The sequence below is a fragment of the Typopeltis vanoorti genome, chromosome 1, assembly GCF_054136105.1.
Source record: "Typopeltis vanoorti isolate ZY-2024b chromosome 1, IOZ_Tvanoo_1.0, whole genome shotgun sequence".
Taxonomy (NCBI): Eukaryota; Metazoa; Arthropoda; class Arachnida; order Uropygi; family Thelyphonidae; genus Typopeltis; species Typopeltis vanoorti.
This window is the reverse complement of record NC_143549.1, coordinates 136,892,444-136,905,918: the sequence shown is the minus strand read 5'-3', so window position 1 is coordinate 136,905,918 and position 13,475 is coordinate 136,892,444. Positions and strand designations below refer to the sequence as shown.

Genomic DNA, 13,475 nt, shown 5'->3' with positions numbered 1-13,475 from the left:
AGATGATGGAAAAATATCGAGAGAAACAAAAGGGAGCTACATCTGGTATTTATTGATCTGGAGAAAGCATACGATAGAGTGCCAAGGCAAGAAGTTTGGAGGTGTCTGAGGGAGAAGAAGGTGCCAGAGAAATATGTCAGGTTGGTGCAGGAAATGTACAGAAATGGTTCCAAAAACTCAGATGAGTGTTCCTTGAGCCATGCCTGGGTTGATGCAGCCCAGTGGGATGGTGCATTGTCCTTCTGCAACAGACAATCGGCTGCAGGATGCACAAAGGCCATGAAAGTGTGTAGGGATCAGTCAGCGCATTCTGGTAGCTTGCAGCATTTAAGGACCTAATGTGCCATATGAGAAGGCTCCCCAAACCATCAACAGAAATGACCTGGCATGGGGTCATAATCTCATGCTGTCGACGCCACACCTGCACCCTCCAGTGAGCTCGGTACAACTGGTAACGGGATTCATCAGACCACATGACTCTGGTCAACTCTGCAGAGGTTCAGTTTTGATGGTCCCAGCACCAGGCAATGTGTAATGCCCAATGACGAGCTGTCAACAGTGGTAAATGATTAGGGCAACAGCTCCCGTAACCCATGATATAGAGGGTACGCTGTACTGTTTGCTTGCTGATGCTGATTGGACCTCCGACAGTGAAACTGGATGTGATTCGTGTCACTGTTGCTCTGTAGTTGGTCTGTATGAGCCTGGATAATCTATGTTGACCCCCAGTCATTAATGGCATGGGGTTGGCCACCACTTGCTCGCTGGGCACTTTCTGGTAGCTTGCAGCATTTAAGGACCTAATGAGTATACCATAACAGATGTACCATCCATTGATGGTATACTCACGGAAGACTGTTTGGGGGGGGTGGGGGGGGGGGGGGGTGGGGGGGGGGGGGGGTGGGGGGGGGGGGGGGTGGGGGGGGGGGGGGGTGGGGGGGGGGGGGGGTGGGGGGGGGGGGGGGTGGGGGGGGGGGGGGGTGGGGGGGGGGGGGGGTGGGGGGGGGGGGGGGTGGGGGGGGGGGGGGGTGGGGGGGGGGGGGGGTGGGGGGGGGGGGGGGTGGGGGGGGGGGGGGGTGGGGGGGGGGGGGGGTGGGGGGGGGGGGGGGTGGGGGGGGGGGGGGGTGGGGGGGGGGGGGGGTGGGGGGGGGGGGGGGTGGGGGGGGGGGGGGGTGGGGGGGGGGGGGGGTGGGGGGGGGGGGGGGTGGGGGGGGGGGGGGGTGGGGGGGGGGGGGGGTGGGGGGGGGGGGGGGTGGGGGGGGGGGGGGGTGGGGGGGGGGGGGGGTGGGGGGGGGGGGGGGTGGGGGGGGGGGGGGGTGGGGGGGGGGGGGGGTGGGGGGGGGGGGGGGTGGGGGGGGGGGCTATTAACATTGAAATGACAGACATTTTAACATGACCACAATTCCAGCCAATTCAAATCATTCTGTAAGGACTGCATATCAGATGCTGCATTCCTGATTACCTTTCCTATCTTTGCATTACCAGCAAACAGCTATCACCTGTCAAATTTGTCCCAATGTCATTAATGTAAAGATTGAATAACAATGGACCAAGGCCTGATCCTTGGTCCATTAAATCTTGCACTCGCATCCCCCTCCCCATATACCACAATTTGATATCTGTCAATCAGCCATACTCTTATCTATGCTATAGAAAAAGTAAAATATTTGAGCTATTTAGGTATGGTTTTCAGTGAAGATGGCAAATTAATTATGGAAACAGACAACATTATAAGCAAAGCTGATAATGTGAGATGCTTTGAATAAATTTATGTGGAATAAGAGAGAAATTAGCCAGAACAAGCTGGCAATATACATGTTCAACCAAGTTTTAAGTTATGGCTCTGAGAGTTGGGTTAGAAATAAAGCACTTCATCAAAGACCACACAGACATGAAAGTTCTGAAGAAAAGACAGTAGAGTAAGCAAATGGCATCAATGGCAGAATCATAATAAAAATGAAGACATTATGAAAGAACTTGACAATGTTAACATTCAAGAATGTGTGAGCAGAGCAGATCTAAAATAGTGTGATCACTTAAATTGAAGAGGACAGGTGAGTAAAATAAGGGTTTGAATCCAAGAAGGCAGGGAAAACACCCAGAGGAAGACTAACACCTAGATGAACTGATTCACTCAGAAGTGCCTGAGAAAACCAAAATCTTAGATATCACAATATTTGGGTGGCGACAAGTAATAGACTAATTTGGAGGAAAATTGTTGCTAGAATATCAGTAGTAATGTAAACTTAATCATGCAGTCATGCTGTCATAGTAGCCTGTACCTCCTATGAGGGTGCATATCAGGAAATTGCCGATGAAGACAACTCTATCTTTCTCTTTCCCTTTATCAGCATGAGATGAATATTCATAATCCATGAATTCAAAAGTCATAATTGGATGATCAAAACTAAATGAATGTTCGAACTTATGGCTGCCACAATAGAGCATGTTCCAGACCATAGGATATTATAGTCGATATCTAATCCATGCTGTTCAGAGCCAGATTTCCTATTAATAACGTAAGTTTTGTTTTCTTGCATTCATTTCTTAAACTGAACATCCACTTTGTCAGAAGTATGAAATATGACAGTCATGCATAACTTGTTAAATACCAGGAAGTGAAAAGGGGGATCCTTTATCTTTAGAAGATGAAAACCAAGCTGATAATTTGTTGAAAGGAATGAATGTAGCTACTAGATTATACTTTTTAAGGATTCTAAAGATTGATTCCAAGATGCCACAAATGTATAGGATAGGAACTTTTTGTACTGTTTCATTACTTGAGCTCGGATTATAGGAGTCAAAGATACATTATATGGTCCACTCTGAGATGCCATTGAAATTCACATATAGTGTGATTTCAAGAAGTTTGTACTGTAGTAGAGAGAAAATATAATGTAAGCCTGATGTAATAAAGTTTTGATAATTCCAATATTCCAAGAAGGATGGTGGGCATACTGCTGTTTAATATAGCATCCAGTAAAGGTAGGTTTTCAATAAACAGAAGCAATCAGTTCACCTGATGATGAAGGGTAGAGTAGGATGTCCAGGATGGCTATTTTCCTTTCTTTTTCTATTTCCACTGAGAAATTAATTCATGGATGTAGATTGTTTGTATTTGCTAGACAGGCAAGTAACTTATCTTCGTTGTGGGGCCAGATAGCAAAAACATTGTCTATATAACATACCCAAAACAAAAGCTGAGAAACTAGAAAGTATATTCTTATTTTAATCCTTTATCCATAGTTGGTTCATGAAGTATTTTTGCAGCTAGGCTTCTTCTGTGCAGAGGATGTTCACTTCACCTCAGTTACAATTTACTAATTAAATTTACATTATTGCTAACATCCAAACAATTTTCTTCCAATTAATCCATTTAATTTGTCAGGTCACCAATATGATCATATTTAACATTGGATCTTAGTCTTCCTCTTTTTTCCTTGCAACAAACACCTGTTGTGCATATCCTTCTTCTGCCAGTCTTTTTAGTTACCATAAGACCTTAGATCAGTTCCTAAGAACATGGAAACATAATAAAGGAGGCCTGGTCAGAAGATCAAATTCCAGATGGTTGGAGAAAAGCACTCATAGCACTCGTTTATAAAAAGGAAAAGAAACAGAGAATTAGAGGAATTTCCATATTGATCATTTCAAGTAAGATTTATGCAAGCACACTTGAGAAAAAGCTAAAGAAAAGTGTGGAAGGAATAGTTGAAGAAGAACAAGTTTGAGTTCATGCAAAACAGAAGTCTTAAGGATCAGATTTTCACTTTATGAGTTTTTCAAAATGATACATTATATGGTGTAAATGGAACATTATATCAAGCAGTAGTCTATATTTGAGTTGTAAGTCAGCAGTTAGAATTAAATGCAGCACAGGAAGATAGCTTGATATAAAATCAGGTGGGACAAAGGTGCACACTACTTTCACTGCTATTCATCATCAATATCAATAGAAAGAAAATAGTATTAAATCTGATATCAAAATTGGAAATGTACATCTGTCATTGCTTTGTACATATGATGTTATACTCTTAAATGAATCCAATACAAGTCTGCATGCAGGATTCCCTATCTATACTGAATACTTTTTGTAATAAAGTTAGTATGAAAATCAGCAATAAAAAGACAAAGATTATGAAATTAGGCAGGAAAAGTGAAAGCATCAACTGCATCCATAACAGGAAAAGTGAAGCATCAACTGCATCCGGAACAGGAAAGCTACAGAATAAGTAAAACATTTCAGTAAGCAAAGCACAATTTTTATTTGATGACAGATTTATATGGAAATAGACAACAGAATTAGCAAAGCTGGTATCAGAGTTAAATGAATAAATTTATATAGCATAAGAGAGAATTTAATCAAAACACTAAACTAGCTATATACAACACATTGTTCAAATCTGCTTTAAATTATGGATCTGAGAGGCAGGCTAGAAATTAAACACTTGATCAAACAAACACTAAAGACCACAGATATGAGAGCTCCAAAAAAATTTCATATAATTTTCATATGAAAAATGAGGATAAGGTATTTAGTGCCTGTTTGCACGTGTCCTTATTGTAAGTTCCTTTGAAGATGGCAACATGACATTACTGAAATATTGGAAATATATTATTAAAGTTTAATTTAAGGTATATTCTATGTACGTTGTAATTTCCTTAAGTTATTTAGTAAACAAGAAAATGAGGATCCATCCATCCACCAGTGATCCTAACAGGCACTTAAGTGCCCACAATCTTCCAACTATTCTTGGATTTCACAACCATAACCGTAATTCCCTATGCCTCCCGGCATAGGGCTAACCACCTATGATGTCCTACAGATATGGGACATCTACAGACATAGGAAGATGTCCTATGTCTGTAGATGCATATATTCAGAGGACTGGTTTGCTTGTTCTGGGGGACGAAAAACCGGAGTTTCCAGGTGAAAAAAAAACCCTACCTCAGTATGAGGCCGGCTAACTCACTTTCATCGAAAGAGACCAGATATGAGGAACTTTTGATGAAAGTTCCTCACATCACTGACAGGAATCGAACTCAGGTCATTCCGACCAAAGGGCTTCGTCTACATCGAGTGAGCTATGGTAGCTCGAAAAATGAGGATAGCAGGAAGGAACCTGACATTGCTGGCATACAAGAATGTGTGAGCAGAGCACTAAGGTGATCTGGAACTTTTTTCTAGTCTCATTCACACTGATCATGAATAGCAGAGAAGATATCATACAGCCTTCACTTATGCCTGATTTTGCGTCAAAACATCCTGAATCTCCTTCAATTCTAACTGCTGGCTTACTTCTTAAAAACAATGACCCATTTACAATACAGATTTATGTTCTGATCAGTTTCTTAATGCCTCCCCCCCCCCCATGTGCCTTATCTGATTCTCAGATCCAGATAAGGCACAGGTAAAGGTAAGCACAAATTTTAGATATTTAGTGGGGATGTTGCTAGAGTCTAGGAAATGAAGAAGGAGATGATTCCAAAATATTTAGACGACAGATGAAACTAGTGAGAGACAGAAAGATGATAATAATGAGTGAATTTAATTATGGAAACATTGATTGGAAGCAGGAAATAACATTGTGAGTAAGATGAATTGAATTCCTTGAGCTACTTATGAACTACTAAGTTATGCAGAATGTAGCTGAAGAAACATGTGGGACCCAAGTGCCAGATTTAATAACATCAACTCATACTGTGATAACAGAAGATGTCACAGTGATGCCACCAACTGGAGAGAGTGATCATACGTTTTGACATGGGGGACTAAGCAGGTACAAGCTTCGAAGAACAAAAGTGATGTGTGGAATTACAAGGAAGGACTACAATAAATTAAGGTTAAGTGCTACAGCTTGATCAACTGAAGAGAAATCAGCAAATGCTAGGGACTTGTCTGAAATCAATGAAAAACTTACTGCAATGTCAGATTTTATTCCTAAGATTAGGATGATAGATAAAGTAAAGATGAAATAGATTAATTGTGGAATTATGTAGGGCTTATGAGAAACAGAATGTTATGGAGGAGATAGAAAAAACAGGGTGCTTCTCAGTAGCATGAGGAGTATAAGACAGGGCATGAAGGTGATAATTTAGTGAGGAAGGAGAAATAGACAATGAAAGGAGACTGGTTGAAACAGTAAAGCAAAACCATAGAAATTCTACAGTTACATCACAAGTAGAAGAAAGGGTAAATGTGGAAGACTGACTTTAGTTGCTGCAAATAGAACATGGACTATATCTGCTGAATATGTATTGGAAATATATAATGAGTTTTTTTTTTGTAGTGTATTTCATGTAAGAGGTTAGGAACAGTGTTGAATAACAATGGGAAAGACAGGACACTTAGGGTTCAAGTAAGAGAAGTGTTTAGAATATTAAGAAACCCTGATGTTAATAAGACTGCAGGAGTGAATGGGATATTACCAGATATATTGCAGGAATGTGTGAAAGAGCTGACAGTGCTCTTAACTTGGTTGTTCAACAGGAGTCTGGCAATAGAAACAGTCCCAGAAGAGTGGAAAGGAAAAATATGTACACAGCATAAGTAGTGTCCAACTACATTCCAGTGTGTGTGTTGTGTGTGTGTGTGTTGGTGAACGTGTTAGAGATGCTGATTAGAGACAATATTAAACCTGGACTGATTGAGAGAGCAGCATACATTTGTGAAGGCTTGGTTTACTGACTAGATTACATTTTACAATAGAATAACTAGTGTATTGGACAGAGGAGATCCTTATACATTGATTAATCTGGAATTTTCTAAAGCATTTGATAAAGTAACCACATCATAAATTACTGTTGAAATGCAACAGGATGGTGATGGATAGTCATTTGGTACATGGTAAGAGAGAAATGGTTAATTGATAGGAGCTGGTGAGCTGTTTATGGTGGTGCAGTGTCCTGAAAAAGTGGTCCCAGAACACAACCACACTGGTCACCCACAAGGTAACGAATGTCGTTGTGTTGTGGGGGCCACTGGTGTTTAATTTATATATCAGTGATACTGTTCATGGTGTGAGAGAAGATATCCATATGTTTGCTGATGATGCTAAATTAGCAAGTGCAACGTCAGCAAGTTCTGACATGGTGATGCTGAAAGAGAATTTGAATAGGGTGGAGCACTGGGCAATGTCACTTGAATATTGCTAAGTGTAAAGTTATGTACTTTGGCCAGAAAAGATGGAATGAAGTTTTTCATATTAGAGCAGTACAAAAACACACACACAAAAAAAATGAAACAATATGCCCTTACTACATGTAATATTGTAAAAACAAAAAATGTAACGAAGTCAGTATCAAATATGATTTTATTAACATTTAAATACATGTTTACCTTCACTAATGTGAGGATAAACAACATTTATTTAAACATGACAGCCATTTGTGTTTTACAGTTAGATTAATACCTGTACACAATTAAATCAAAGCAGAGCATTTTAAAGCTACAAAATCTGTGATATCCACTCTGATATTTTCTATTTCATTTAAGAAATGCTGATCACAACCAACTAAATTGATTTCATTACCCAGTAAATGGGTTGTGACCCACAGTTTGAAAAATACCATATTAGACAAACCTTACTTCAGGAGGTGGAGGAGACCAAGGATCTTGGCACATAGGGAACTGAAGTTCAGTTCAGGAAATACATCACAACAAATATTCAGAGGTTTATTCAGAAAATTGCTGCTGTAATGTAAAGAACCCTCAAAAGTACACTTAAGAAGATGATAATTCCACTCTTTAAGGCACTAATTTTGATTTCTGTGAAAGATCAAATCACCTGGTTATACTGGCAATAGGGAAATATTTGAGAGAATGCAGAAGTGCATAACTAAGACTGTCTCAGGACTCTGGGAATGTTGAGTATGAGGACAGATTAAGGGAATGTGATCTGCAGAGCCTGGCAGATAAGAGAAGGAAAGGTGATATGACTGAGATGTACAGGATGGCTCATAAGTCACAAAGGGTTTTAAACATTTAATAATTTTTTTATTTATTAATTATTTTTATAATTTTATTTTTGTTGTAATGAAATACAGAACCTGGAGATTTTTTTTATTAGTTATTTTTGGCTTCACAAAGATGTACCCTTTCTATGGCATGTTCCATGACAATTGTTTATGTGGCTGCAGCATCCTAATTTCAGATGAATATTCTCCTTCAGCTGTTGGATTGTCTGGGCTTGTTCATATACACATTTTCCTTCAGGTAATCAATCCCACAGGAAGAAGTCAGGAAGTGTCAGATCCAGAGAACAGAACATGATGGTGAGTTAATTGCAGATCTTTGCAAAATTGCATGATTATGCTTCATTGTTGTGTTATGAACTTTTTCATGATTAATTTCCAAATGTTCATTAGAATACTTGAATAAGATAAAATGAAAAAATTAATAATAACCAAAAAAAATTATTCATATTTTAAACCCCCATTTGTGATTTATGGGCCACCTGTATAAGCTTGTGAAAGGAGTCTATCTTACAGGGGAATGGGCAAACGACATGTCATCCCTAGAAATCATACAAAGGTCATGTGAGTAAAGAAGTGAAAAGGAGATTTTTTTTGCTTGGTAAGTAGTGATGAATGAATGCAGTGCATTTCCGGAGCTGGTGGTGAGTGCTGTATGATATCTGTATTAAAATTCAGATGGCTCACAAGTTAAAATTAATTAATTTAGATATATGAAGAGCCAAAGACTTCGATTCGGTGACATAAGTGAAGGGATATTACATCCCATATCATTTCTTAGCCGAATAGTAGAAACTATATAAATTTCGGCGATTCCAAGCATAAGCAAATACCTGGATACTGCAGCAACTGACCCTTAAGGTAGTGCAAGCTGAGGCAACTCATGTCTAAGGTGGAGCAAGCTCCGATCACTATTCTTGATATTTACCCATAATGTGAACTTAGCTCCTAGAAGCTGTATTACTGTTCAACATTATGAGAGAGGGTCACTACCCAGACCGGTTTCAACCTTTATTGAGGTCTCATCAGTGAGCAGGTAGACCTAATTAATATCAAGTAAGTAGCGAAAAGAACTTACAACCCTTCTATGAGTATTGCCAGGAGGTGTCCTAATAAATTATTAGATATATGAAGAAATGATATGGGATGTAATATCCCTTAACTTAAACAAGTCATATGTCGCCGAATTGAAGCCTTTGGCTCTTCATATATCTAATAATTTATTAGGACACCTCCTGGCAATACTCATAGAAGGGTTGTAAGTTCTGTTCGCTACAAACTTGATATTAATTAGGTCTACCTACTCACTGATGAGACCTCAATAAAGGTTGAAACTGGTCTGGGTAGTGACCTTCTCTCAAAATGTTGAACAGTAATACAGCTCCTAGGAGCTAAGTTCACATCATGGGTAAATATCAAGAATAGTGATCGGGGCTTGCTCCACCTTAGACATGAGTTGCCTCAGCTTGCACTACCTTAAGGGTCAGTTGCTGCAGTATCCAGGTATTTGCTTACGCTTGGAATCGCCAAACTTTATATAGTTTCTACTATTCGGCATGAAACTCTTTGAGTTTCTTATTCGGCTAAGAAATGATATGGGATGTAATATCCCTTAACTTAAACAAATTAATTTAGAGTTTAAGAAGTTATTAATATAGTATTTGTAAAGATGTTAGTTAAATGTTTGTTTTTGTATGCTGCAAAGACGTTTTGCAATGATATTCTCATCTTCAGCTACTAGTCTTGATTAGTTATAAATGTATTTAGAATAAATATTTGAGGCAAATTTAATCTTATACCTTTGTATGAGCTGTCAAAAGTTGTTCATGATATGCTGTCAATAGAGAGTGAAGCAAAAGTCACCACTATATTACAGGAAGTGAATAAATAAGCTTAACTCAGTGTGAGAAGATTGGGAAATTAAGAGTGCTGCTGAAATTATAGCTATTTCATTATGAAATTATAATTAAATTTTTTTGCACTGAGAAGAAACTTCATAATTTCAGGCCCAATACTGGAAAGCAGTAATTGCGACATGACTTGAACAGAACTTTCTGCATTGTATTTCCAAGCATGCACAGTAGCAAAAAGAATGTTATTAAACATAACAAAGATTCAGCTGACCGTGGAATAAAAAAAAGAAACACAGAGAAGAAAACTGTAGCATTTCAGTGTTTCAATATATGAAGACTGGACAGAAATTAGAAAAAAGTTAGAAATAGAAGACAGAGAGGATATCCTTGTATAAAGAGATAAGTGTGAAGTTTATAGTAGTCATTAATCCACATAGGATTTATTTCAGTTAAGGTTGAAAAGGAACTTTATTGCTCTCCAGTTCATATAGAAATGGGCCCAGTAAAGTTTGTTTTATTTACGATTCTCAGTCTGATAACTGATTTCTCCAGACACTTTCATATAGAAGTCATAGTTGCTCTGAAGTGGCAAAACTGTTGATAAAGTTTCAAGAAAAACAGTGAGGCTTTTATATACAAAGATTCTTTCATTCCAAAGTGATGATATGGTTGATATGGTTGATATGTATATAGTTGATTTTTTAATAGTTTATTCAGTGGAGCTTGCTGCTACTAGACACATCTGTAACAAGTGAAGTTACAAATGTGTCTTGGACGACGACAAGATTTGTTTTATTTAGCATTCTGTGATTTTAAGGTGCAAGAAAGAATTTGTCTTATGTTGCTGTCATACAGAGAGCATTTTTTGTTTTGTTAGCCTTTCTCCTGTGTGAACTCAAGAAGGAATAAAAGTTGTGTAGGAGGCAAAAGACTAAGGTTCCAGGAGTTTTGCCCATATGTGATCGTAAAGAAACCATGCTTTTCTTGTTGTCATTCGAAGAAAATACACTAGTGCTTGTGTAGTAGTTAAGCAGCTGATCTGATGATGCATAGATTTGTGTTTTTGTAAATTAAAGATTTTTATTTTGGTTACAAGAGTAAAGATTCAATCTCAAATGAATTTAAGAGGTTAATTTATATATAAGATATCCTGGGATATAAACCTGTGTGCAAGGTTTACTAAGAGTTTAAACCACTTGGAATGTGTGAGAGAAGTAAGTAAAAATAAATACCCCCCCCCCACACACACACACACTTCTCCAATGCTGAATGTCTTCAAGACAAGGTATGATAGCTAATATGGTATGTAAGTGTTCAATCTCCTGCAATGAGTATTCAGACTCCCTGGAGACTTGAAAGTAATACTAATAATACCAAGTTCTTTTCTGATATCTTTGTTTCAAATTAAGTTCTGCAGACTATACTATACTATTCGCATCACTACTGGTGGAAAATCTCATGTACATAATCATAAGTCTTCAATCAACTATTTTTTTGTAATTTCTAATCAATCTCTCAAATCCATCAGATAAATATGTCTCAAATATATCAACCTTGATTATTCTGTTATATATTTCTATATTTAATTTCACATTTACACTAAATTCAACCTACTACATCAAGCTACTGTAAAGTGTTTATACTCTGTATTTACTAATAAGGCTGACAATGGCACAACTGCCATAAATGCAAAACTCTGAAAGTTAAAGAAATGGCTCATGATGCTGGTGAAACCACATTGGGAAAGGCTGAATCACTGTTGTCTCAATGAATGATACAGTACTTTGGAGAGCCAATCTAGGTGGTACCTTTTCCAAATTCAATAAACAAATCTTCCACTACAAAAATTTAAATATTACTATGAACTCTACAAGATCACTACAACAAAAGTTAACTGCAACAAATGATTGCATTTATAACTTCAAATTAATTTAATACAGTTATTAACTTTATTTTTCGTACTGCTTACCTAACTGTTCTCCTGACCCTTCAGGATAGGCTTCCTTCAATAAAGCTGCATAACGGTGCAGGCAAGTAACCAACACCTCTAGAAGACCAACTTCACGAAAAACATCCTTAAAAACTGAATTACACTGTAGAATGTTTAGTAATGTACAAAGGCATGCTATGCTACATGAAGTTGAGCTGCAAAACAAAACAAAAAATAAAATAAATAATATATATGTGTGTGTGTGTGTGTGTGTGTGTGTGTGTGTGTGTGTGTGTGTGTGTGTGTGTGTGTGTGTGTTGTATGTATGGTATATGTGTGTAATACAGTATAAAAAAAACAGTAAAAGCTGAATGAAATGTTTACTAAAAAATACTTCAACAACCAGAAACAAAACCTACCTCTGTGTTTTCAGCAAAATACTCAAACTTATGAGCTCTTTACATGGTACAAACTTCAAGTCATAAACAATATATTCAAGCAGTTTAAAAAATTTTTCCTGAAAGATAAAAACAAATATATGGTATACAATATTCATAAGACAGTCATCTGACAAGGTCAATTCACATACCATAATTATCTAATTCTAAAATCAGATTTTTTTCCCCTTTTCTGGAGATGAAAAAACAACTTAATATAACTATGGATAAAATTGAAGTAAGAACAATGTTTAAAAGTAGTCCCAACAAGGGATGTAAATTATTATTATTCCTGACACCTCCAAGGAGTCTGAAGACTCATCGCAGGAGGACACCTACTGTACAACTCTCCGTCTGCACTACTACACAGAACCTCTACTATCAATCACCTATTGCCCACAACCACCACAGCTAGTATTTTTTGTCTGTAAATTGCGTGTTCTGAAGGGCCGATTTTTCTGTATGCGGGATGAAACACCTGAGTTTCCGGGAGAAAAAACCCTGCTATCTCCGTATGAGATTGGCTAACTCACCTTCAACTGAAAAAGTCCATATAAAGATTCCTCCCGTCAAACTTAGGCCTTTTCCAATCGAAGGGTGCAACGTACGTTGTTCTTCCAATTGCGCTAGGGAGGCGCTTGATCACATTAAAATCTAAAAGAGCTGTGTTAGTTTTCACATCAGTTCCAATTCAGTCTGATCACAAGTGAATTATATAAAATTACTAAAGACCTACCAAATTTCCATTTAGTTACTTTGTTATTTTAAATACAGTAAAGCAGACTTCTTTCCAGCATTACTCTTCTCCAATTCTTGGATAGACGAACAGCTCCCATATGCTATTTATGATGTTTCACCAAAAAGACATCATAAATATCCTCAATAGTCTTGATACTAATAAGTCTCCTAGTCCAGATGGCATGTCTCCAATTATTCGTGCTAAAATCTGATGCTACATTATTAACAACCATCCTGTATCACCTATACAAGTTATTATACTTGTCTGGCATTTACCCAACATGAAAACAGGCCTTCATCCAGCCTGTTCCTAAAAAAAGAAGATAAGTCAGACATCCAACTGTCATTCCATTACCTTCACCTCAAAAATATCAAAAGCAATGGAGAAGGTCATTAACAACCAACCTCTTCACTATCAGCCATCAACCAATTAATTAGTGGTTACCAATATGTTTATCAGCTATTGTTCCATAGCAAGTCACTTAGCTAACATTATCCAACTTTGGACACAAACCATGTAAATGTTTGGAGGGACTCAGTGTT

At 38.0% G+C, this 13,475-nt stretch overlaps 1 protein-coding gene across 3 annotated transcripts in view; it reads right to left on the bottom strand.

Moving 5' to 3' along the window:
- The window catches only part of bchs (WD repeat and FYVE domain containing 3 bchs), a 1,305,514-nt gene that overhangs the window by 1,074,338 nt on the left and 217,701 nt on the right, over positions 1–13,475 (bottom strand). For all 3 annotated transcript variants that reach the window (XM_090399415.1, XM_090399420.1, XM_090399430.1), the window contains exons 10-11: positions 12,177–12,274; positions 11,797–11,972 (exon numbers count right to left, since the gene is read on the bottom strand). In XM_090399415.1, the coding sequence (XP_090255541.1) occupies positions 11,797–11,972; positions 12,177–12,274 (274 nt within the window). The remainder of the gene's footprint in view (positions 1–11,796; positions 11,973–12,176; positions 12,275–13,475) is intronic.